Genomic DNA, 24,506 nt, shown 5'->3' with positions numbered 1-24,506 from the left:
GAGTGATGGTCGAGCTGAGATTTTTGAAAGCCAGGGGCTTACTGTACCAGATAAGTAGTATCAGCCTTTCTGTGTACTGGGGCAATGGATCCAGGGTTTTCCCAGTTCTTTTTGAGGAGGTCAAGAAGAACTTGATGAATGGGAATAGAAGTGATCACTTTAGGGGCATCCAGGAATTGGAGAAGCTCCATCATTTGGTGCCTATCATCTTGCTCCGTCTGAAGCTGGAAAGGGACCAATTCTGACATTTCCTTCACAAAATTAATGAAAGAGAGGTCCTCTGGAGGAGAACACTTTCTACTTTCAGTAGGAGAAGGAGGTGAAGGTAAATCATCGGTGTCTGTGGAAGTATCATCACCCCAGGTGTCATAAGGATCAGCAGGCTGACCTGTAGGACGAGAAGGGGGTTGGATACCCGAAGGGCCCGGCTGGGGCTCAGAGAAAATCGAAGGAATCACCGGGGGCACCGTGGACGCCCTGGGGGGCATCTGTGCCGGCATCGATGGCGCCGATGTGCGTATTGCTCCCGATGAATGAATCGGTGGCGAGGGATGACATGGCATCGATGGCCGAGGCAATACCCCCGAAGAAGGAATGCGAAACGGTGTTTCTCCTCCCAATGAAGCTGTCATCGGGGAGCGCACCAGGGCCATCGGAGACCTGGAAATTACCGGTGGAAGGGCAGTCATGAGCACCTCCATTCGGGATAGCAGCGGTGCCAGCGCTGCTGGAATCGGGTCGGTGACTGGTTCCACTCTCGGTGCCGGTGTCTGTGCCGGAGGGACCTGGAGTCATTGCATCGCCTTGTCGATGGCCTCCTGGACCAGCCGGTCCAGTTCTTCCCGGAGACCTGGGGCAATGAGCTCCGGCTCCGTGACGGAAGAGGGAGGCTGAGGCACAGTCGGAGGGACCACCTATACAGGCAGAATCGCGACTCCCAAACCCCGATCAGGTGAGGGTGGCCTCGATGTCCCGGTCGCAGGAGCGGTCAGTGCCGTTCCTGGACGGGGCTTTTTCGATGGTGGCTCGGACGGTGGCAAGGTCGATGATTTTGCTCCCTCGACGGTCCAAGACTTACGATGCCGATGGCGATGTTTCTCCCTTCGATCCCCTCGATCTTGAGGGGGAGAAATGGGAGTCAATGGCCGTGAAGATGTCGATGGCGGGCGGTCACCGGACGGTTGTCTATGGTGGTGCGACTTCGACGGTGCCGGTTCCAATGACGTTGATGCGATGGAAGGCATCGGGGTGTGAGCACGGAAAAGGAGTCCCATCTTCTCCATTCTGGCTTTGCGACCTTTTGGTGTCATGAGGGCACATTTGGTGCAAGTCAGGACATCATGCTCATGGCCTAAACACATTACACAGACTCCATGAGGGTCTGTGATAGACATGGTGCGAGTACAGTCCGGGCACCGATGAAAATCTGATACCATGGCCAAAGAAAAATCAAGCCACGGTACGGTCGATGGCCAGTAGGCCGCGAGGGCCAAACTCGATGGTAATCGACGAAAAACGGTGAAAAACTTACCGGAGTACCGCAGCCTGAGAAAAGTTAGAGGGACCCCTGTGGGGCAAAATAATTTTAAATAAGTCCGTGAGGAAAATTCCTGTCAGGAATCTCTTCAGAGCTCCTAGACAGCGAGGCTACTGCTGCGCGGAAAAAAGAAGACTGAAGGGGGACCCCTGCTGGCTGCAGGGTTAGTTGCATGCTGGGCATGCCCAGTAGGGGCCAGTCAAAGTTCTGGAAACTGACAAGTTTTCTGTGATTGGGCTCCATCCTGATGATGTCACCCATATGTGAGGACTACCATCCTGCTTGTCCTGTGAGAAAGTGACTTGCCCAAGGTCACAAGGAGCAACAGCTGGACTCGAACCCTGGTCTCCTGGTTCGTAGCTTTCTGCTCTAACCACTAGGCTACTGAATGCCACTTGTCACCGACCACTGCCTGAGTACTGGACCTTCCTTGCATGCCACCTGCCACTGTCTGCCACCAACCTCTACCTGTTACTGGACATTTCTGATTGCCACCTGCCCTGACCTTGCCTCAGATTCCTCTGGTTCACCACAAACTCCTATGGATTGCCAACCCTTCAGCGGAGGCCTCGTCCTAAGACCTGCCGGCACACAAGGGCTCAACCTAAGGGAAACATGGGCTAGTATAGGCAAGGCTCCAGTTGGGCCTCTGCCTCATCTCATTCTGTCAGCCAAAGGTGGGGACCTGCAAGGCTCCTCCCTGCAGGTTGTGCCAATTCCACCTTGGCCCAAGAGTCCAAGTCTACAACAGATTACTGAGGCCATGACCTGGTGGACGTCACAGCCTTGCAATGCATTCCAGGCCTGGTGCACAAATTCAGGAAGGGCAAAAGTTTCTGAAAGTTCTGGCAGCATCCATGGAGTGCCTCTCCACACGGTTATATATGGCCGCAGCATTGGCAGCACTGTTGCCTCCTCCGCCTGTATCACCAGTACCCACGGCACCTAGCTGCCCCATACTGCAGCTGCCAGTTCCTCTGTGGTAAGCTGAGGACCCCCAAGCATTGCCATAATTTCCTGAACCAGTGCTATATGCACTTCACGTTACAGGCAGCACTTTTCCCAGATGATCTGGTGAAGATGATGGACATCCTCTCTCTCCCTGGATGGGAAAGCCCTGGCTTGGACATCTCCCCTCTGGGAGTGTTTGGATCCCCTGCTACACAATCTTCAGCAATTCACAGCTATCTTCAAAACAGTCTTCGAAGAACCAGGCCAGTTGGCCACCATGGGATCAGAACTTCTCCACCTATGCCAGGGCACCCGGATTCTAGCAGAGTTCGCCATTGAGTTCTAGACCCTGGCGATAGAACTTAACTGATGGGAGGACTGCCTTCGTGCTATTTTCCTGGAGGGCATGTCCCCCAGAATCAAATATGAGCTAACAGCCTGAGACCTCCCAGCAACAAGCAAGAGAGATCTGACCTGCTCGCAGAGCCATTATGTTGGCACTCTGATTCCAATTGATGTTGTTGCCACCAGCTATTGCATCTCCCATCACCACTACATCCAAAGACCACATGCAGCTGGGTCGCAGCCGCTTAGCGCCCAAAGAGACTCCGCTGCAGGCAATTAGGCTTCTGCCTGTATTGTGCAGGCAAAGGCCACATATTGGCCCAATGCCTGCTAAAGCTGGGAAATGGCATCCTAGGATTCGGTAGGGAGATGATCCTCAGACAGTGTACACCCCTTACTTACAGTGTGTTGCTTTGTCTCAGCTCAATATTTGGACAGTTTTGCATACAGGAGCTGCTTTCCTCCCAAAGATCTGGCCTGGTCTGGTGATCCCCACCTGGATCCCAGCTCTTATTCCCCAGTCGCTGGTTTCACCCTCTGAGGTCCACCTGCCCCGCAGGATCCTGCCCTTAGAGCATACTCTCCTTAAGACATTTAAGGTAGACTAGGCATCTAGCCTGGTTGTGCACAGGTAAATAGGGGAAAACTAGGGGCAATGCCTCACAGCCAGAAACAACTATCAATCTTGTCCACGGAGGCTCCAGTTGTTTAATCATAAGTTTCAAAGGCTACTCAAAGCTCATGATATACACCACACATCAAATTCTGGAGCTGATCTTCTCAGATGTATCCATAAAAATAGAGTTCCCCAATTGTCACATGATACTTTACAAATTGAACTAATATTTGGTGATCAATAACGAGCATTCAGTACTGCAGACTGGTAAACCTGTCAAGTCAGTCTGGTCTCGCTGCTTAGATTCCTGATCAGAAGCAAACTCACTGGAGGGCATCATATAAAATATATGGGCACTAGTCAGAAGAATCCTAAATAAAGAAGCATGGCTATATCTTATGTAGAGCTAAAAGATGTCGCACTCAGAACGTTAATTTTGACTACTTATTTATATTCTACCTTTCGGTACTTCAAAGCAGATTAAATTCAAGTACTGTAGGTATTTCTCTATCCCCCATGAGTGTTTACAATCTAAGAGCCTAATTTAATAAGCATTTTTCCCATAGACATACTATGGGAATAAAGCTTTAGTAAATCAGACCCCAGCTTTGTACCTAAGGCAATGGAGGGTAAAGTGTCTTTTCAATGTCACAAAGAGTGGCAGTAGGATCTGAAACTTGGCTTCCCTGGTTCGCAGCCCACCATAATCATTAGGCAACAGCTCAGTTCCACTGTGTGTATTTCATAGCTAGTTTTTGTTTTTTTAATTTACCCTTTCCCTTCATTAGGTCTGGCCTTTAATACAGGCATCAGTATACCCAGCTTCTATTTCTTCTTTGGGATCAAACTATTCCATAACCAGTTTCAAATGACCACGCTCCTACTTCAGAATGTCTGAATTTAAAGGACATTCCTGGGCATGTGTTTGACAGTGGCAGGATACACACAAAGATTAGTTATGATCTGATAGATGGCTACAGGATCATCAATGGCTATATTAAATAGCTTTAAAATATGGGAAAATAAACTTTAATGCTCATATAGACTGTAGAAATGTTATTTAAAAATTGTATTTTCACAGCATGTTATATTATAATGAAAAATAAATTGCACTCTTTCATTAATGAAATCATGAAAAAAATATAAATATTAAACATTCAAATTTCAGTGACAAGCAAATATGTACATGACTTCTTTAAGAAAATGATTGACAATGGCATCAGAAACAGAAATGCAAACAAAAACATTATAAAATCATGTTAAATAATGAAGTGATATGATTTGCAGAAGACTGAACTGAATATTTTAGTGTGCTGTATACCGGCATCCTGCAGAACAGGAGGTAAAGATTTTTGAAAACTCATTTTGTTTACCGGTATGGGGCCGGGTCAACAACATGGGTCAACAACTGGCTGACAGCTGGGAAATGAAGGTAGACTAAATAGCCATTTTTCCCAATGATGGAAGACCAACAGTGGTGTCCTGCCAGGATCTATACTGGACCTAGTGCTACTCATCTTGTGATGCTTATGGAAACAATGACTTGATTTTTAAAAGGGAATAACAAATCTATGTCTTCACTCATCGTGAAAGCACACAATTAACCATGTTTCTGCCTTCCATCTAATGTGTTCCAAAGATAAACCATGTCTATACAACATTTTAGCCTGCAGTGCATGCAATGCCAAAAGAGTATAGATACTATGTGTCTTGTTGGAATGTTTAAGTGGGGGATCATTTTTTTTAACCTATGAGTTCACATTTTGTTAAGGGTATACTTCTCATATGCATTTAGTATCTCTACTGTACTGTACACCAGATGGTGAGGGGAAGAGATACGGCAATTAATGCACTTTGTATTAGTAGAAAGACAAAAAATGCATAGAGTCAGAATTATGACAAGCAAGTGAAATAATAGTCTGAAAATAATAGGAAGCAACAGACAAGTGAATAGAAATTACAAGTATATACTGGGGTAGATTTTAAGACCTGCGTGCTGACATACATGTGCGTGCACACACCCCCAATTTTAGAACATGCGCACGCATGCTATAAAATTGGGGGTCGGCAGGCGCAAGGGGGTGCACAATTGTGCACTTTGCTTGCGCCGAGCCACGCTGCCTCCCCCCCCCCCCTCCCGGAGCGGCCTGGGAGGAAACTTCCATTCCCCCTAACCTAAGCTGCCCCCCCCCCCCAATTCTTATCATACCTTCTGCGCCTGCCAGCAAACGGCCGCTGTGTTCGAGGCCTCTGGCTCCGGCCCTACCCCGCCCCTTTAGTAAAGCCCCGGGACTTAGAAGCATCCCGGGGCCTTTATAAAATAGGCCCTGCCCTTGTAAGGCGATTTACACGTGAAGAGCTTTGAAAATCCAGCCCACTGTGTTTAAAACTATTTCTTCCATTCTCTGACCCTAGACTCCTTCATCTAAAACACATCCATAGAAGGGTCATTGCCACAATTAAGGTTTATCTTGGGTTAAAAAAAAAAACCAAAATACAAATCTAAACTCTCTCCTCAGACCCACTTCCCAAACTTGCTACGGAATGGATATTCTCTTGTATTTCAGAATCAGATCCTGCAATATCATTCTTGGAACCAGTTGTTAAAAACTCTTCACTAATTTTGGTTTTACCATGAGAAGGATGTCTTCGAGAGGCATGATGATGGTTTTTATCATTGGCTGAATCATTAGACTTTTTGCTGCCAATGCTTTTGAGACTTTTGTTAGAGTCTGAGGAAGAAAGGGATCTACTTGGAGACGGCTTATCACTAGAATGGTCTTTTTTAATAGGGTTTTCCTCTCTGCTAGCATTTGTGTGGAAGAAAACCAAACTATGGCCCTTCTGCAGTTCCCTTTCCTTCCTTGGAATATCAGCGCCAATGCAGATTTTCTCCCTCTCATTTTCCTGCTGTTGCAGTAGTTGATCAGTGGCTTTGAATTCTTCTCGAGGTGAAGACGGCGCATCATCAGCTAAAGCCTGCAAATGGAAAGAGACCAGAAAGCAAAAGTTGTTTTCCTGCAACAGGTATTCTCCACAAGATAAATCAGCCATACAAGTGGATGATATCAGATAGTGCCAAGAGGGAAAAGCTCTCAGGGCCCAGAAAAGATGAGAAGGTTTTTCTGAGAATATGCAGGGGTTCCTGCACAGCTGCCACCATGCGAGTTTCCTCCGATTTTGTAGTAGACCTAAATTTCACCTCTACAGGATTAGGTAGCTGATGTTTCCTGCTGTCTACAGAGAACATCTGATGTAAGCAACTGCATTCTCTGTGGACAAACAGGACAGCAAGTAGCCACACAAGTGAGGATTCCCAAGCTAAGAGCTGCATGTAAATATTTGTTATAGTTTTATATCAACAGTGAAACATGCAATCCATACTTTTATAGAGGCTGGAAGTAGCTTAAAAAAAAAAAAGTTAAACTTTTGAGAATTGCTTTGCCAAAACTGCTATCTTAAGCATGAAGCATTTTCTAAACCATTATAAGCATAAAGGTGTGGACAAAAAACCAAGTGGCAGATTTCTTCTATGGAAGCAGAACAAAGATGGACTAAGGATGCTGCCATTGCCCGAACTTCATGGACTTTTTTTCTTTTTTTAAATCTTTATTAATTTTATAACAATCACAAAATACATTCAGCATCAGCTTACAATTGAAACCACCCAGTTCTCCCCCTCCCTTCCTTCAAAGTGAGGATCGTACAAATGAGAGAAGCAGAGCAGACCTTAAATACTCATTTACCATGTCAGCCATTTAAGATATTAGAAGTAGGTTTTGGAGCATAATTCCCCTGCAAAGAAGGTAAACGCTATAAATACATCCCAAATTTTGTGGAAAGCAAATCTTTTCCCATGCAGATTCATAAACCATGTTTTATAATCCAAGTTTAAAAGTAACATTTCCGAAATCCAAAAATTTAATTTAGGGACTTCATTAAAAATCCACTTAGCCAATATACGGGGTTTTTTTTGGCAATACAGACCCCCTTTACCAAAAACAGTTTCAAATTTAGTACAATGAATATCATTAGAAATCACTCCCAGGACACAGTTGCCTGAGCTGATACCTGAATCCCCAGTGTATCAGATATAAATTTCATAATCTTTACCCAAAAAATATGGATTGGGGACACTCCCACAACCCCTAGCACAAAGATGCCTTAACTTCAGAACATTTCAAGCAGCCTAGGGTAGCTATAAATTTCATCTGGTATGCTCGGTAAGGCAAAATTGTTAATCTATGAATAATTCTAAGATATTGTTCCCTTAACAGAATTGATGAGTTGCTCTTATAAAACAGATCTATACTAGAAGATGTATCATCATCCTCGAGAACTGATCCCAGATCAGTATTCTACAACCTTGTCAAAATGAAAATGTGTGTGAAATAACTGAATTAAAAAATTTATATAAGCTAGCCAAAGATTTTTTACTCCCTTTAAACAATTAGAATAGACTTTGAAATGGTTCAGAAAAGTGGGTTATCGTTTTAATTGCTAACTATTTTGAAAGAAAACTAGCTATTTGGAGGTAAGGCAAAAAATCTATTGCCTGAAAGTAAAAGTGTTCTTGACCATATTTAAGAAAGAACATTTGTTTGCTTTGATAATCAATAAAAACATGAGTTATTCATGAGAATATTTTACTTGATTCTCCCAACTTAATCCAAAGATTACCACAAATGGGCAACCAAGGAGATAACTTCCAAGAGAGCGACAATCTTCTTATGCTTTTCCAGCCATATTGCATGGACTTTATCAGTACATTATTGGATAGATACTCTGATATATCTTTAGTTCCTGAATGGAGCAGAAAAAGTAGGTCATAAGGGTAAGCAAAACCTTTTACTGCATCTGCATAGCAGTTGCTCTACTAAAGCCAGTCACCTAGGGCTCAGCGTACTTGCTAAGTTGTAACATCTCAAATTATGGAATCCTCAGCCTCCCTCTAAAAAGGGGATTGTAAGTTTAGCAAAGGAAACTCTAGCTCTATGTTCATTCCTCACAAACCTAGAGGAGAGTTGCTGCATCACCTTAATATCCTTCCGCTTCAATATCAAAGGCATCATTTGCAAAATATATAATAGTTTGGGAAGGAGGGACATTTTAAGCAATGCAATCCTTCCCATTAACAATAGCAGAAACCTATTCCAACTCTGGATACACTTCTTACATTCCCGTATGATGGGTGGTATATTAACTTGATACCACAAACCTGTCTCTATGAATATGAACTCCTAGATATTTAATCGAGTCCTCTACCCAACGTAAAGGAAAGGCCAATTTCCCTTCAAGTGGCCCATGATATCTAAAGCTTCAGATTTCTCAAGATTTAGGTTAAGACCTGAAAAACTCCCACACATTTGAAAAATTTCCAAAACTACTAGAAGATGACTCTTTGCATGAAGGATAAATAAGAGAATATAATCGACAATTAATAAAGAAGATAGAAGGGGAAAATTATTAAAAGTAGTGTGGTTTTCAGGAATATCATTAATAGCATGTACTAGAGGTTCTAAAGTAAGTATAAATAATAACATAGTGGACCATCCCTGATAGGTGCTCCTAGTCAACTGAAAAAGTGTAGAGAGACTGCCATGGGATTAGCACAAAGGACTTGAATGGTTTGATTGAAAAATCCTGAAAAAACAAATTTGTCTAGAATATATTTAAGATCACGAGACCCTATCAAAGGCCTTTTCTGCATCAAACCCTACCAGTAGGGGGTCAGTGAAGTGATTTCATTTACACAATTCAATTAACAGGAAAATACGCCATACATTAATACTTGAGCATCTCCCCTTCACAAACCCTGCCTGTTCTTTAGAAATTAAAGCCGGCAATATGTCGTTTTACATAGATTTTCATATCAACATTTAGTAGGGGGATTGACCTATAAGAAGATCCTGTCCTGGTTTGGGAAGAGCAATAATATGCGCCATTTTGAGCATATCTACCGGTATCATTTTACCCAAATATACCATAGTGTCAAACATCTGTAGCACAATGGGATTCAGTGTTTTGTAAAAAAAAAAACAAAAAACAAAAAAAAACATGCTGTCAAGCCATCTTGTCCCAGAGCCTTAAAATTTTAGAACTCTTTTATAACTGCGGCAACCGCCAAGATCCAGATGGGATCATTTAATCTCTCACACAATGTCAACAGTTATGTTTAAGACTCAACGAACACAATTCTCACTAGAAAGACGTCATGCAACTGTAATTCTTCTTAGTTAATGTGCTGTTTTTGTTTATAGGACCATCATAACACCTGCGGGCATACCAGCATATTTTAGCTTAAGGTTTTGCCACTACAGGTCGTGTTTAATCATTGGTCCGAGTCCTTTATTATTTCTTTATATTCTATTTTTTTGCTTTTAATGTTTTTTGTAAAATATGTACCGGGGTAATACCTTCCTTGACTTGGCTCAAACTTTCAAAAGACGTGATTATTTAAAGTCCAGTCACGTCTTTTGAAATCACGTCTTTTAAAAGTTTGAGCCAAGTCAAGGAAGGTATTACCCCGGTACATATTTTACAAAAAACATTAAAAACAAAAAAATAGAATATAAAGAAATAATAAAGGACTCGGACCAATGATTAAACACGACCTGTAGTGGCAAAACCTTAAGCTAAAATATGCTGGTATGCCCGCAGGTGTTATGATGGTCCTATAAACAAAAACAGCACATTAACTAAGAAGAATTACAGTTGCATGAGATCATTTAATCTCTCCAACTGGAGAGGTGATAAGGTAGGCAGATTGATAGCCTCCATAAATTGCTCCCTGTCTTCAGGATCTTTCTCTGCCATATATAATAATTTATAATAATCCTGAAAAGTCTTACTACCGTAATTCCAGAAGCTGTATTAACTAACTCACTGGAATGTGTCCTCGGACAAGAGACAAATGCTGATTTGCAATCACCTCTAATATTAGCAAACATTTTACCAAATTCCCAAAAAGAAAAAGTCTATGTTGCAGGGAAAACAAAGAAGATGTTGCTCTCTTATGCAAATCATCATTCAGCACTTACCTTAATAAAAAACTTTTGTTGGCGTTCTAGAGAAGATTGTGAATTTAATTTTTGTTTTTGCTGATTCAATTGTTTAGTCAGAGCTAAAATATCCTTATCTAACTCTCGTTTGCTGCGGATAGTATAGCTGATTATGTCTTCCTTAAATACCACTTTTGCAGTTTACCAGAACTGAATTGGTTCAGACTTATGTTGATATTGTTTTTTTCAAAATCTTGCCACAAACAGAAAATATTTAAAAGCCTTGTCCTGAATTAGCCACTGTGGCATTTTCCAGTTAAGAGAATCCATTTAACCTACCCTTCCCCTGAGGTACACATGGGGTAGATTTTTAAAGTTATGCGCAGGCGTAGATTTGTTCCCGCAACTCGGCGCGAACAAATCTACGCCCGATTTTACAACATGCGCGTGCTGCCGCGCGCATGTTATAAAATCCAGGGTCGGCGCGCGCAGGGGGGTACACAATTGTACAACCTGCGCGCGCCGAGCTGAGCAGCCTGCCTCCGTTCCCTCCGAGGCCGCTCTGAAATCGGAGCGGCCTCGGAGGGAACTTTTTTCCGCCCCCCCCCCCCCCCACCTTCCCCTCCCTTCCCCACCCCCCAGCCCTAACTAAATCCCCCCCACCTTTGTTACGAAAGTTACGCCTGCCCGAGTCAGGCGTAACTTGCGCGCGCCGGAGGGCCATTCCCCGGCCTGGGGGCTGGTTCGGAGGCCTCGGCCACACCCCCGGAATAGCACCACGCCCACAGCCCCACCACCGAATGCCGCACTGCCCCCCTGGCTTTGCGCATGCCAGCGGCCTATGCAACATCCGGCTGGATTTATGCGCGCGCAGGGCTTTTAAAATCTGCCCCATAATACTGGACAGTGGTCAGGAATTACCATAAGCTCAATATAAGAAATGCTCAGCTTTGAAAAAAAGACTGATACCAACATATAATTATTCTAGATTTAGAACCATTAGAATGGGCATATAGGTAAAATCTCTAGTACATGGATTTAAAATCCCCCACACATCCATTACTTGCAATGTATCACATAGAAAAGGAATACCCTGTGATGATCCCAATGGGCATATTTTACTACTAAATGTAAGGTCTAGGGTCAGTTCTGCTATACAGTTTAGATTACCCCTAAAGACAACTGATGCCCTCCCCAACGAAAGGATATGAGACGTAATTTCTGTAAAAAAATTTATGATCATAATGTGGCCCATATATATTGAGGCCAAAATCATTGGTTTACCAATCAATACATCCAAAATTATAACAATGTCCTCTGTGATCCATGATCAAATTCTGCACTTGAAGAGACCGATTTATGTATTAGAATTACAACTCTATAGCTGTTGGAGGAGCCTTGTGCAGCAAATACTTGATTAATTTCTTTTTTGTTTTTTTTAAACTTCAAACTGGTTTCCTGCAAAAACAAAACTGAACCCGTAAGTCTATTTAGATTAGAAATTACCTTCTCTCTTTTTACTGAAGTGCCCACTCCAGCCACATGCCAAGTTACAAATCTAATAGAACTCCCCATCTACACCAAACAGATAATGTAATCTTCATAATGTAATATTTCCTGGGAATCCTCAACATATTCCAAATTACCCAGGTATTGGATAACCTCCTTAATATACTTACATCTACTTTATCTTCTTTCCAAACTAGAAAGGATCTCTCCCCTCCCAATCCCACTTCCCAAATCCCTGCCCCCTCCCTTGCCCCCTGCCCAACCTTCCCCTTTCTTTATCCCTTCTCTAAATTCTTCCCATTTTTCCTATAAAATAGAAACTCTCTACCAGAGAGCCTGAGTCACACTAGGTGTGTTTGGGTGCTTTCTCCCTACCCTCCCTTTAATTGCCCAATTTACCGAAAACATATGAATATTATAATTCTCATAAACGGTAATAACCCAGGTGAGCTTAAAAAACAGAAATCATGTGTATGAATTTCACACAATTCAGAACCCACAGAGAAGTTACAACCAACACATTTCTCAGCAAATACTAACAAACTATCTTTTTTATGAGACATGGGAAGGATTTATGCAGACTAGGAAGATTTTCTAACTAGAGTTCAGAAGACTTCTTGAGTTGCTGAGTTATTAACAAACCCATGGTAGAATCCTTCAATATGAAACATTCCATTATAGAGATCCTTTGGTAGAGGACATTGGATTCTCCATGGACTCATCTTTATATCCCGACAGAAGAACAAAAATAGCACGATGTCTGTCAATGTATTCCCTATTGAGAGCAGCAGGGACATAAAAAACTTACACAGTCACAGCAGAAAAGAACCATACCATCTCACTGGTCCATTGCATGGCCCATAAAATTCCCCTTGCCTTTGTGACCATATGCAAGGCCCTTACATAACAGATGCTGCATATCTCGCTGAACGGGACCTTCCTACAGAGATGTTATATTCCACTGTGTACAAATCTTGCTGCAAAAACAATCCTATTTCCATTGTGTCTTTTTTCCAAACAGGAACCAAAATCACAAAAACTCGATAGCAAGTGATGAATTATTCTGCAGAGTTCAAAAATGTTTGCAAGAAGGCTTTAGCTTCCTTTATTAAATTGAACATTTGAGTACCATTGTTAGACCATACTTTAAGCCTGGTAGGGTATAGCAGTGCAAAGCGAATCTGCTGCTTAACAAGTTCTGTACAAATTGGAGTGAATTCTCGCCATTGAGACGACACTCTCATTGGGAAGTCTTGGAATATTAGAAAATGCTCTTTTTTCTTATGATAGGCTTGCAGAATAAGGGCTTTGTGGGCATAAATGAGTATCTTGGCGATTACCACTCTCGGTTTATTTCTGCCAGCAGACAGCTCCCACGTGGGATGCTCGTTCCACCCATATACAGCCTATCAGTTCTAACTCCATGGGAAGTAATTGCTCTATCACTTCTTGCACTTTCACATTCATAATGCTATCAGCGAAGCCCAAAAAATGGAGGTTAGATTTCCTGGCTCTATTTTCAAGATTGTCTACTTTTGTTTCCTATGTTCCCAATAGTTTTTAGAATTTGACGATTTTGTCAAAGCTAACGTGTCATCCTCCACTAAGCCCACCCAGCTTTCAACCATTTCAAGTCTGAAATGAAAGTCCGACAGTGACGCTTTAACCTCTGCTATTTGCGCTAAGTTCTCAAACTTCATATTCAGTGCTGCTACTACAGCCGCTTTAAGGTCTGCCATGGCAGCGTCATTAAGAGAAACTGTGGAAGCAGGATCTTTGGCAGCAGCCATTTTTACCTCGGGTAAGCATGGCTTCTCCTTTTCTTTCCTCGCTAGATGAGTTGACATTTGGATATTTAGTAATAAATCTGTCCATAAGCGAGTAGGGTCACCACTAAGCAGAAAAAATTATTATAGCCATTCTCCATCCAGATGACATTGGATTCAAGGGGAAGGCACCTACAGCTCAGGGACCCATGTCTTCCCCGGCTCACTGCATCATGTGATCTCTCGACATCACAGGCTTTTATCTTACTTTGAAGTTGTTGCCATGACTGATTAGAACAAAATACAATCAGAAATCCATGTGGAAAAAGTTTGTTTTGCAACTGAAAATCTGTGTTAAAAGAGATGAATAGCTGAGAAGATTTTCTGTAAGACGCTGTCTTTATTAGCATGTGGTCTCAGAAAAACTATCAGTAATAAAATGCATTGATTCAAATAAAATGGAGAGATCACTTTTGGCAGAAATTTAGGATGAGTTTTCAGAAGTACTTTGTAGTTGAAAATTTGGGTACACAGAGTACGAAACTAGTGCTTGTAACTAGCTTACTCTGAGGGCAGCGGTTAAAACTATTAAAAAAAAAAAACCTTTCAAGAAAATAACTTTGAGCTTCCAGCCAAAGGGCAATGTCAGTCATGAGCTGAAGAAAAACTACATCTAGATCCCAAGGAGCAGGAGGATCTTTAACTGGAAGACCAAGATGATTTAGGTCTTTCATGAATCTGCTAACTGTAGACTGCTGAGAAATTGAAATTCCTCCTGAATTCTGGTGCAAGACGTTTGCACCAAAGAGTAAAGGCGTCTTAATTCTGTGCACCAAGGGAGTCATCAGCATCTTGGTGCCTACCTGCTTTAGTGCCAAAGATTGCAGTTTCTCTCTCTCAGAGAGGAAATGATGTCCGCAAAAAGACTTTCCCAAATCATGATGCTTAGCATGAAAGGACTCTGACCTTTTTTCTTTGGGCCCTGGTTCCAAAGCTGATAACTGTGTCCTTTTTGCTGCTCCATATAGTTGAGAATTCAAAAATTAAGTATGAAGCTTCTGAATTTTGTTTATATATTTAGCTCTCACCTTTTACTATGGAAAAAAAATGGTAGCAAATAGGTTCCTACATTTGTATCTTAGGCAATAAGAGTGAAATGATTTGCTCAAGCTCACAAGTACCAGCAGTGGGACTTGAATCCTGTTTTCCCCTGGTTCTCAGCCCAATACCCTAACGATTATGCTGATCTTCCATTCTCACTGCCCTGGGAGATATTCAGGCATAGGCAGTGCAGTTAGGGTCATCATGCAACTGCCCAAACAAAGAAGGAAGTGATCTTGAAGATCTGCTAAAGATATCTTGTAGGAACATCAGAGACATCTTTTGAAGCCCAATTTCTTTTCCGCCATTAGAAAGAGAACTAAAACTAAGAGCAGAAGAAAAAGAGACTGAGGAGATGCATTTTGGTGGTGACATACGACCCCTGTGCATGCTCAGAAAAACTGAAGTGGTTTTTCTGAACTATGAAAAAGTTTTTTGTTTCAGCATCATCAGATAATGTCATCTAATTGTGTGACTGATTACTGTCCTGCTTTTCCATGGACAAAAAAAATCAAATTCTATGTTCCTGTCAACAAGCTCAGATTAAGAGAACAAAACAGAACAAAAGGCAATGAAACAACTCTAATAACCCACGTGTGAAGTCAGGTGGTTTACGGAATGGACAGAAATGTTTAAATATTTACAGAAAAAAGCATAACGTTGTAACTTTCAGTATATTATATTTAAAGTATTAAAAATGTTACTTGAGCACTAGAATCAATGCAAAATTCAGTTTTTCACAACAGATCTTATTCCTAGTTATGGAGCTAAAAAACAGCTTGAGAAATTGTGCTGTTGTATGCAAAGAATAAAAACATTCCAGACTTTCCTGATCTGGTCACGTTATCCAAGCAGGCATTGATAGCATAAACATCTCCTAGGCAGGCTTTATTGAAAATGGATCAGTCTCCATAACAGCAAAAGGAAGCAGCAAGCAGAAGCTGGCAGTACTGGTATATGTACAACAGGAGCTGCTGATGTCATACTTTATGGTGATAGCAGGGGCAACAGAGCAGCAGATCAACAGCTGCCAGGGCTAGCCCAAGTGGCAGTAAAAAGGACCTACATGGCACAAATTGGGGCTGGCTACGACTGAGGCACAAACACAGTAGGAGCAGTGTAACTAGCCTCAGTGATAATAGTTATAGCAACTGAAGACTGATGGACCTTTGCTGCAGAGATAGGCTGGGCAAAGTAGTCCAGAGGAAGGCTATAGAGCAGTTTACTATAAATCTATGGCCAGTAATAAATACTGCAAACAAAAGTAAATTTTGTGGTAGTTTTCGAAGTTGCAGAATTGATGCACATTTCTGACCATGATGTTCATGCATAATTAAGCTCTGGAATTTGTTGCCAGAAGATGAGATTAGTGCAGTTAGTGTAGCTGGGTTTAAAAAAAGGTTTGGATAAATTCTTGGAGTCGTCCATTAACTGCTATTAATCACGTTGACTTAGAGAATAGCCACTGTTATTACTGGCATCAGTAGCATGAGATCTACTTAATGTTTGGGTACTTGCCAGGTACTTGCAGCCTGGATTGGCCACTGTTGGAAACAGGATGCTGGGCTTTATGGACCCTTGGTCTGACCCAGTATGGCAATTTCTTATGTTCTTTGGTTACATTGTTAAGCAGATGGCATGGATTCCTACACAGACACATCTACTACCTTTAACAGAAGGGTTGTGAATAGCCTGCACAGAGTGGCAATTGCTACTACCCTAAAAATATAATTTAAAAATTAAAAAAAATAAGATAACTTTCTAGGCAGACCGGATGGACCATTTTGGTCTTTATCTGCTGTCATTTACTGTGTTACAATCTTCACTTACTTTGCTGTTCCGTAAGAATTCTTGTGCTTTCTGGCTTACTTCAGTTGATTGCTGAGAAGTATGTTTACCAAGTGTAGAAGACATTTGGGGGTGTCCCAAGACACCAAAATCTGAATGATCTATTCCAGCCATAGCTGCTAGCTGCCCAAGCCTGCAAAAGTAAAGGAAAATAAAAATGCATATATACATACACAGACAGCGGGGAGCTGTGGTGAAAAGGGCATCACATCTACGAGAGCATCTCAGGGTTGTGCTAAAAATGATGCTCAAGCAGCTTACCAATGTCAACAGAATCTTGGGGATGCCCAATGAGCAAATATTCTCTGTATTAGATCTTTCTGAAGAATAGATAATCTCATGCCTTGCTTAGTCAGCTGACAAACACTGTTTCAAAAGTCAGGGACAGCAGAAGCAATAAAGTCAGTGTAAGTATTAGGATCAGGAGGCAGCCAATAGATAAATATAAATGCAGACAGAATTGGGAACACAGTGCATCCTGTTTAATATGGGTTATGTATATTAAGAACGCTGCTTTATCATCACTGCTGATTCTAGCAAAGAATCATTATTTTGCATGTATAACTAAAATCATATTAAAGAAATCTGTGTGATGTACAGTTAACACAAGAATTAAAAACTGAGGTAACAATTTCAACTGAAAATTGACCTATTATGACAGCATAATATCAGGATCTGAGTGCACCTATACATGAAATGATATAGAAATAGAAAGATATAGTCATAGCTAGATTTAGAGGAAATGCTATGGTACCAGTTTATAGAAGTGGCTATTTCTTTAAATTAGATTCTATGATTAAATATTTCATAGACCAACAAAAATTTGCAAAAGTGACCGATTAATTCAAATTTTATGTAAATTCATCCTTTTTTCAATAATGTCTTGCTTCTGGCAAATCAATCAGAAGCACAATTAATGAAGATGATACAGTGTAATACATTGTACTCGCTCATACAATCGTTGGTAAAAATCATATGAGTTAATTTTCAAAGGAGATATGTGCATAAAATTAGCATACATGGAAGGAGGAAATGATGTCAGCACCTCTGGTGGCAGCTTGAATCTGAGCTCCTGACTCTATAGAGCAACCGCAGGCAAGTTGCACTTAACTGGGTGTATATCTGAGGCGGTAGATCAGAGCATGGTGGCCAAAAAGAAATTGCTGGACTTTAAGCAATTCTCCTATGCTAAATCAGGTGGGGATGCAGGCAAGATAGCAGGCATGGCCAGGTCTGAAAGCTGTGATATAACAGAAGCAGGCCCCAGACACGCAGTCAGCGAGCAGCTCCCGGCATGTGGATATATTCCTACCCATGCTGAGTTCTGTGAGTGGTTTTATGACTTGTGAAATGATGTGAAACACAAACAAGAAATTTTGCTCATGACAACTGATTTTATGGAAAAGTTAGCAGATATCAGCAGGAGGGTGAAGGAATCTGAAACTAGGCTAGACACACACCCTAAAGCAATGGAGAACATGGGGAATCATTGTAAAGAATTGTTGGCAGAGTAAGTGAAACTACAAGAAAAAATAGAGGACCTTGAAAACCAGTCCTGCAGATGCAATATACACTTCAGGGGGGTACCAGAGACCCTTGAGTATGCAAACTGCAAAAAGCTGGTGACTAACATTTGCAAAGCTATCCTGAATACCGGTGAAGGTGTGGAGGGTGAAAAGGAGACAATTGACCTGGAATGGGCACACTGTGCAGTGGGTCAGCAGTTCAATAATAGACCGTGTGACATAGTATGTTTCCATAATTTTTCCCTGAAAGACAGGATCTATATTGCAGCAAGGAAACAAAGTTCTTGGCAGTGGGAAGGCAACTTGATAGAGGGGGAACTCCATGAAGTTAGCATGGGGCACATTTAAAACTAATCGGAGAAAGTTCTTTTTTACTCAACGCACAATTAAAATCTGGAATTTGTTGCCAGAGGATGTGGTTAGTGCAGTTAGTATAGCTGTGTTTAAAAAAGGATTGGATAAGTTCTTGGAGGAGAAGTCCATTACCTGCTATTAAGTTCACTTAGAGAATAGCCACTGCCATTAGCAATGGTAACATGGACTAGACTTAGTTTTTGGGTACTTGCCAGGTTCTTATGGCCTGGATTGGCCACTGTTGGAAACAGGATGCTGGGCTTGATGGACCCTTGGTCTGACCCAGTATGGCATTTTCTTATGTTCTTAAGATCTGTCTTCCATAACACTTTGCAAGTGGCAGGACATAAAAAATGTAACCGCTGTCCTCCATAAGGAGAACATACAATGCCATTGGCTTTACCCGTCTGGGCTCTCCTTTATGATCAACGGAGGCAGATGCTATTCTTAAAGATGCAGGCTTTTCAGAGTCATACATATCTAGACCAACTCCCACAACTGCTGTGCCCAGTGATGACTACCATGCTGGCAATGAGTCAGTAAAGGGGGCAAATACCTGCGCAGACAGTCAGGAGGATCTGCCTCTTCTAGAGACACTTAACTGAAGCGATGCGGTCAATGGTGGCAGTTTTCACTATTATATAAATTGGTTGTTGATTGAGCTGATCCATATCCCTACAGTGCTTGAGATATTACACTAGTAAAGTAGGGGTTTGCTGGGTCTTAAGACTTAATTTCCTAATGCCTTGTTTATTTGATGGGGCTTGGTTTTGCAATTTCATCTTGGGGTAGATGTGCTACTCTGTTCTTAAGTTCTCTTACTGCAATATGCTCTACGGAGTCTGGGTACATCTGGGGTAATGACCACACCTCCTGTTGGAGGGGAAACAGAATTAGATTGTGAAAGGGGAGGGGCTGTGAGTAAGATGGGACTATATGGTTGTTGTGAGTAGCTGGTATGTTTGTAGAGGAAGGAAGGTATCAGGGAAAAGTGCTTAGGGGTATGTAGGATTTGAGGAGTAATGCAAAGGGGGAGGAGTGTTATAGGCTGGGCCCCGGGGTTGGGTAATGAGGATCTCTAACAGATATCAACTGATGTCGAAGTTCAGAATTCTGTCCTTTAATGTAAAGAGTCTTAACTCATACTGGAAGTGGCAGCTGTTTTATAGTGAAATGGCCCACTTACAAGCATCAATAGTTCTGATTCAAGAAACGCATTCGAAAAAAGTGGTACAAGCACCTGATGCAATCAAAGGATTTTCCACATATGTTCTTTGTTGTCTGCTCTAAATATGGGAAATACATAGGAGTGGGAATTCTATTTGCCAGAGATTTCCTCTTTGAACTTATAACATGTTATTGAGACACAGAAGGGAGATACATTCTTGTGCAATTCTGGGTGAGGTTTGAGGTATACTCTTTGTGAACCTCTATGTTCTGAATAAGGATCAGGGGATCTTTTTCAGATTTCCTAACAAATGTCATGGAGTCCACAGCAAAAGGTCAATTTATAGCAGGGGATTTCAATTTTACACTGATTCCTGCTTTAGATAATTCTATGGGAAGAGGGACTGTTATGAGGTTACAGAGAGATAAGCTTGAATTCTTCTTGGATAGGTGGAATCTGGTAGATGGTTGGAGAATATATTTGTCTGCTAGAGATTACACATTTTTCCCTAAAACACATATAATTCATATTCCCTGATTGATTTCTTCTTGGTGGAGAAGACAGTGGTTAGCCAGGTAGTGGATGCGAGGGGGTCTGATCATGCACCAATCTGGATTGACAAACTTCTCAAATCAAAACAAGAGGAGACATTTTTTGATACTAAATGATAGTTTATTAAATGATGAAAGCTATTGCATGCAGTTAACGGAAGAAATTCAAGAGTATCTGAGGTTCATTAAGCAGGATGTCATCTCTCCTCAACCCTTTGGGATTGTTTAAAGGTTTTGGAGATAAATTAATTGAGAGCGCTTCCTATAAAAATAAACAAAGAGAAAGAGTCAGGGTCACAATGCTCCAGAAGACAGCTACATTTGAAAAGCTAAACACTCTGGGGTAGATTTTTAAAAAATGCACGTTCGTGAACTTTTGTTGGCGCACCAGGCGCAAACAAAAGTACGCTGGATTTTATAAGATACGAGCGTAGCCGCGCGTATCTTATAAAATCCTGGATCGGCGCGCGCAAGGCTGCCGATTTTGGGCAGCCGGCGCGCACCGAGCCGCGCAGCCTGCCTCCGTTCCCTCCGAGGCCGCTCCAAAATCGGAGTGGCCTCGGAGGGAACTCTTTCACCCTCCCCTCACCTTCCCCTCCCTTCCTCTACCTAACCCACCCCCCCGGCCCTATCTAAACCCCCCCCCACCTTTGTCCACGGATTTATGCCTCCCGGAGGGAGAAGTAAATCCACGCGCGCCAGCGGGCTGCTGGCGCGCCGAGACGCAACCCAGGGGCAGTTCCGGAGGGCGCGGCCATGCCCCCGGACCGCTCCGGGCCAAAACCATGCCCGCCCCCGAAACGCCGCGTCCCGCCCCCAAAACGCCACGATGATCGGCCCCGACAAAAAACCCCGGGACTTACGTGAGTCCCGGGCCTCTGCGCGCGCCGGCAGGCCTATGGAAAATAGGCGCGCCGGCGCGCAAGGCCCTGCTCGCGTAAATCCGGGCGGATTTACGCGAGCAGGGCTTTTAAAATCCGCCCCACTATATGCCAGACTATGCTGATGCAGATATCTCAGGCATGAGATTAACTCAGCTTGCTGGATCTTGATATTATAGCCCATTGCTTTGATATAGTCCACCAAAAGAACTAGCGTAGAAACTGAAAACAGTTAATATACAAAATCAGGTGGCTAAGATCAAAGGGAGAACAGGAGAGATCCTGACTACTAACAGATCAGGAATTTTATTTTATTTTTTTTACAATTCTATGAAAAAATGTACAGAGCTAATGGGATGGACTGCGGAGACTAACTCTAGAACACCAGAATCTGCTTGACAGGGAAATAACTAAGTCTTCTGGCCCTGTTATCAAGAATCTCAAAATGGGTAAGGCTCCGGGCTTAGATGGCTTTACCGCCAGATTTTACAAACTATTTATTTACAGTATTTTCTTATCTGCCCAATTACCAGACATCTGTTTTGGGCAGTTTACAATATAAAATACATATTATAAAACCAAAGACATACAGCATCCCTGATTACTTCACCTCTGACTAGAATGTTTAACTATCTAAAGGATAGTGGCACCCTGTTACCTTGAGCCAATCTATCGGGGAATATCTGTGACAACTAAGGCTGGAAGAGATCCGGCGACATGTAGCTCCTATACACCAATCTTACTCCTTAATATTGATCTCAAGATCTTGGCCAAAGTGTTGGCTGATCCACTCTGATCAAGTGGGCTTCATATCTGGTTGGATGGCTGCAGACAATGTCCACAAAATCATAGACCTCATATGGTAGGTACAGAAAGAAGGAATCCCTGCTTTAAGGTGATGCAGAGAAAGCATTTTTCAGACATACATATCTGAAAAAAGCCCACATTTCATTACTGCACCAGGTTCTGTTAAGAGAATGGAAACCATTATAAGAGAGGCTACCAAAAATCCTACAGGGCCTATAAAAGAAATCCTATATAAAATGGGCTTAATGAACTCAAAATGCATTCTCTGAAGGAAAGAAGAGGGATAACAAAAATTCAAATACCCAGGCTTCATTTAAATTTAAGGTGGCATTTTCCATAGGAATAAAATCTAAAGGACAATGGGTTATGTTATCAAGTTGGAGGCTGGGAGGAAGGCTCAGCGTATATGAGGAGACAATTCTTTGAGAGTGTGATGGATGCCTGGAATGGCTTATCAGCAATGTGACAATAACCAAAACCGGGATAGAACTGAAGCATGCTTGAGACAGATACAGAGGTTAGTAGTAATGTTACCTGATTTGGGGAACTTAGCAGAAAGAGAATATAACAATGGTAAAACCAGAAAGTTATATTAACATTTTAATTATCTTGGAACAATACCAAATTACAAATTATTAATGACTCCAATTTACTACAGAGGAAATATTTAAGATAATTGCTTTTACTCAGGTACACACAAAGAATAAAGTTCAAACTGAATAAGCTGACAACTGGCAAGATTACCTGGATAACTTTAGCCGGATATTCAGCAGAAATATTAACAACATTTTAATCATATTCTGCCTTTATGACACTTCAAAGCTGATTACATTTAGGCATTGAAGATATTTCCCTGTCCCCAGAAGACTTACAATCTAAAAGATGAACTTTAAAAGCTGGAAGTGCACCAAATTTAGGAGATGTGCACACATGAAGGACATGCACATGTCCACCCAATTTTAAAAGCCTCCTACATGCGTTATATCTCCCGAGACACAAATATCTCACGTCAAGTGAAAAAGGGGCGTGGTATGGGCATTCTGCAGTGGGGCCAAGGGATAGGTGTGCAAGTACCTATGTGCCTGAGCACGTGCCCAGGTCCAGAGCTGCTTCTGCTATGGAGGTGGTATAAGTTTTAAATAAACAGGCATCTGAGAGGGGTTTGAGGAGTCTGGGGTAACTGGGGTAGGGAATGCAGGGTAAAGAACCAGGGGTTTCAAGGATCCAGCTCTAGACTGGTTGAACTGGGGAACAAACTGGAGTGGACATGTGCCTGTTATAAAATTCTCACACTTGCGCGGCTCAAACCCAACTTTATGCAGCTGTGCACACCTACTTGCAAAATTGGGAACACACATATGAGCATATGTGCACACGTTATAAAATGGCTGCGTATCTGCACGTGCGCTGACACACATTCAACAATGTGCACCCAAGCACTCCTTTGAAAGTTAATGTCCCTGGTCTGTATCTGAGGCGATGGAGGGTGAAATGACATGCCCAAGGACACAAAGAGTTTGAGTAGGATTTGAACCCTGCCTTCCCTAGTTCACAGCCTGCTACTCTAATTGCTATGTGGCTCCTCCAGTCTAAAACAGTTTTCCACTGAATATACCCAGATAAAGTTATTCGGATAATCTTAGGCCAGGTATTTATCAGATCAGAGACTTACCCAGCTAATTTTGTCTATACAGCACTATCAGTGCTGTCCAGACAAGCTGAAAACATGCCACAAGAACGCCCCCAGCAGCATGTCTTTTTACCCAGATAAAATTCAGCTGGGTGTGACAGAGTTTAAAACCCCAGCTAGAGCCATCTGCCCCAGTCCAACTTAAGCCACAGAGGCACAAAGGATTTTAGGTCCCAGGAGGTTCCCTAACACTATAAGGGATCAGGACCTAGAGGAATTCAGGAGGCCCTGGGGAGATGCTACAAGCCCATAGTACGCCCGTACTGAATATATATGAACTGCTTCATGATTAAAGCTATGTGAGCTACTTTTGATTTGCTGTTTATTTTGACTTCTGTAAATAAATCCTTGTTCCTGACCAGAACACCCAAGTCTTGCTGTATTCCTTGGCAGTTCCAGATGCCATGGCCGATCCATAAGCTACACGTGGTTGCAGAGGTAAGATTTGGTGGCCTAAAGAGGGAATCACAGGCACCAACCCATAGCTGCAGAATATATAAAAAAACAAAACAAAAAAACAACCCCACACACACTTCAGAGATTTTATTTTTTTCCGTTTCCTGGGGCCTTCCTTGTTTCTCACCTAATAGCATTACAACCAGGCTAAGGGAGATACAGGGGGTTCAAGAAGTGAGGCAGGATTTTGTTTTTTTCTCTCTCTCGCCTTCCTCCAGAGAGGTGTTTGCCCAGAATGCAGGCAAAAATGGAGCAAATCATATGAATTCTGGCTACTGGGCAGCAACAACTGCAAAATGCTTTGCAGCTCCAAATAAACCAGCAACACACATTGCAGGAGCAGAACACAATACTGACTCAAGTAGCACAGGCAGTGCAAACTGTGGTAATTAAACCACC

At 42.3% G+C, this 24,506-nt stretch overlaps 1 protein-coding gene across 3 annotated transcripts in view; it reads right to left on the bottom strand.

Moving 5' to 3' along the window:
• Positions 1–5,664: 5,664 nt before the first annotated feature.
• CEP78 (centrosomal protein 78) overlaps positions 5,665–24,506 on the bottom strand; it is a 243,015-nt gene continuing 224,173 nt past the window's right edge. For 2 of the 3 annotated variants that reach the window (XM_029616524.1, XM_029616516.1), the window contains exons 15-16: positions 16,657–16,807; positions 5,665–6,428 (exon numbers count right to left, since the gene is read on the bottom strand). In XM_029616524.1, coding sequence (XP_029472384.1) covers positions 5,952–6,428; positions 16,657–16,807 — 628 coding nt within the window. In that variant the 3' untranslated portion in view covers positions 5,665–5,951. Of the gene's footprint in view, positions 6,429–16,656; positions 16,808–20,381; positions 20,536–24,506 lie in introns of those variants that run through there. The other variant, XM_029616532.1, reaches the window with a different exon arrangement.

Source organism: Rhinatrema bivittatum, chromosome 1, assembly GCF_901001135.1.
Source record: "Rhinatrema bivittatum chromosome 1, aRhiBiv1.1, whole genome shotgun sequence".
Lineage (NCBI taxonomy): Eukaryota > Metazoa > Chordata > Amphibia > Gymnophiona > Rhinatrematidae > Rhinatrema > Rhinatrema bivittatum.
This window is presented reverse-complemented; position numbering and strand designations above follow the sequence as displayed.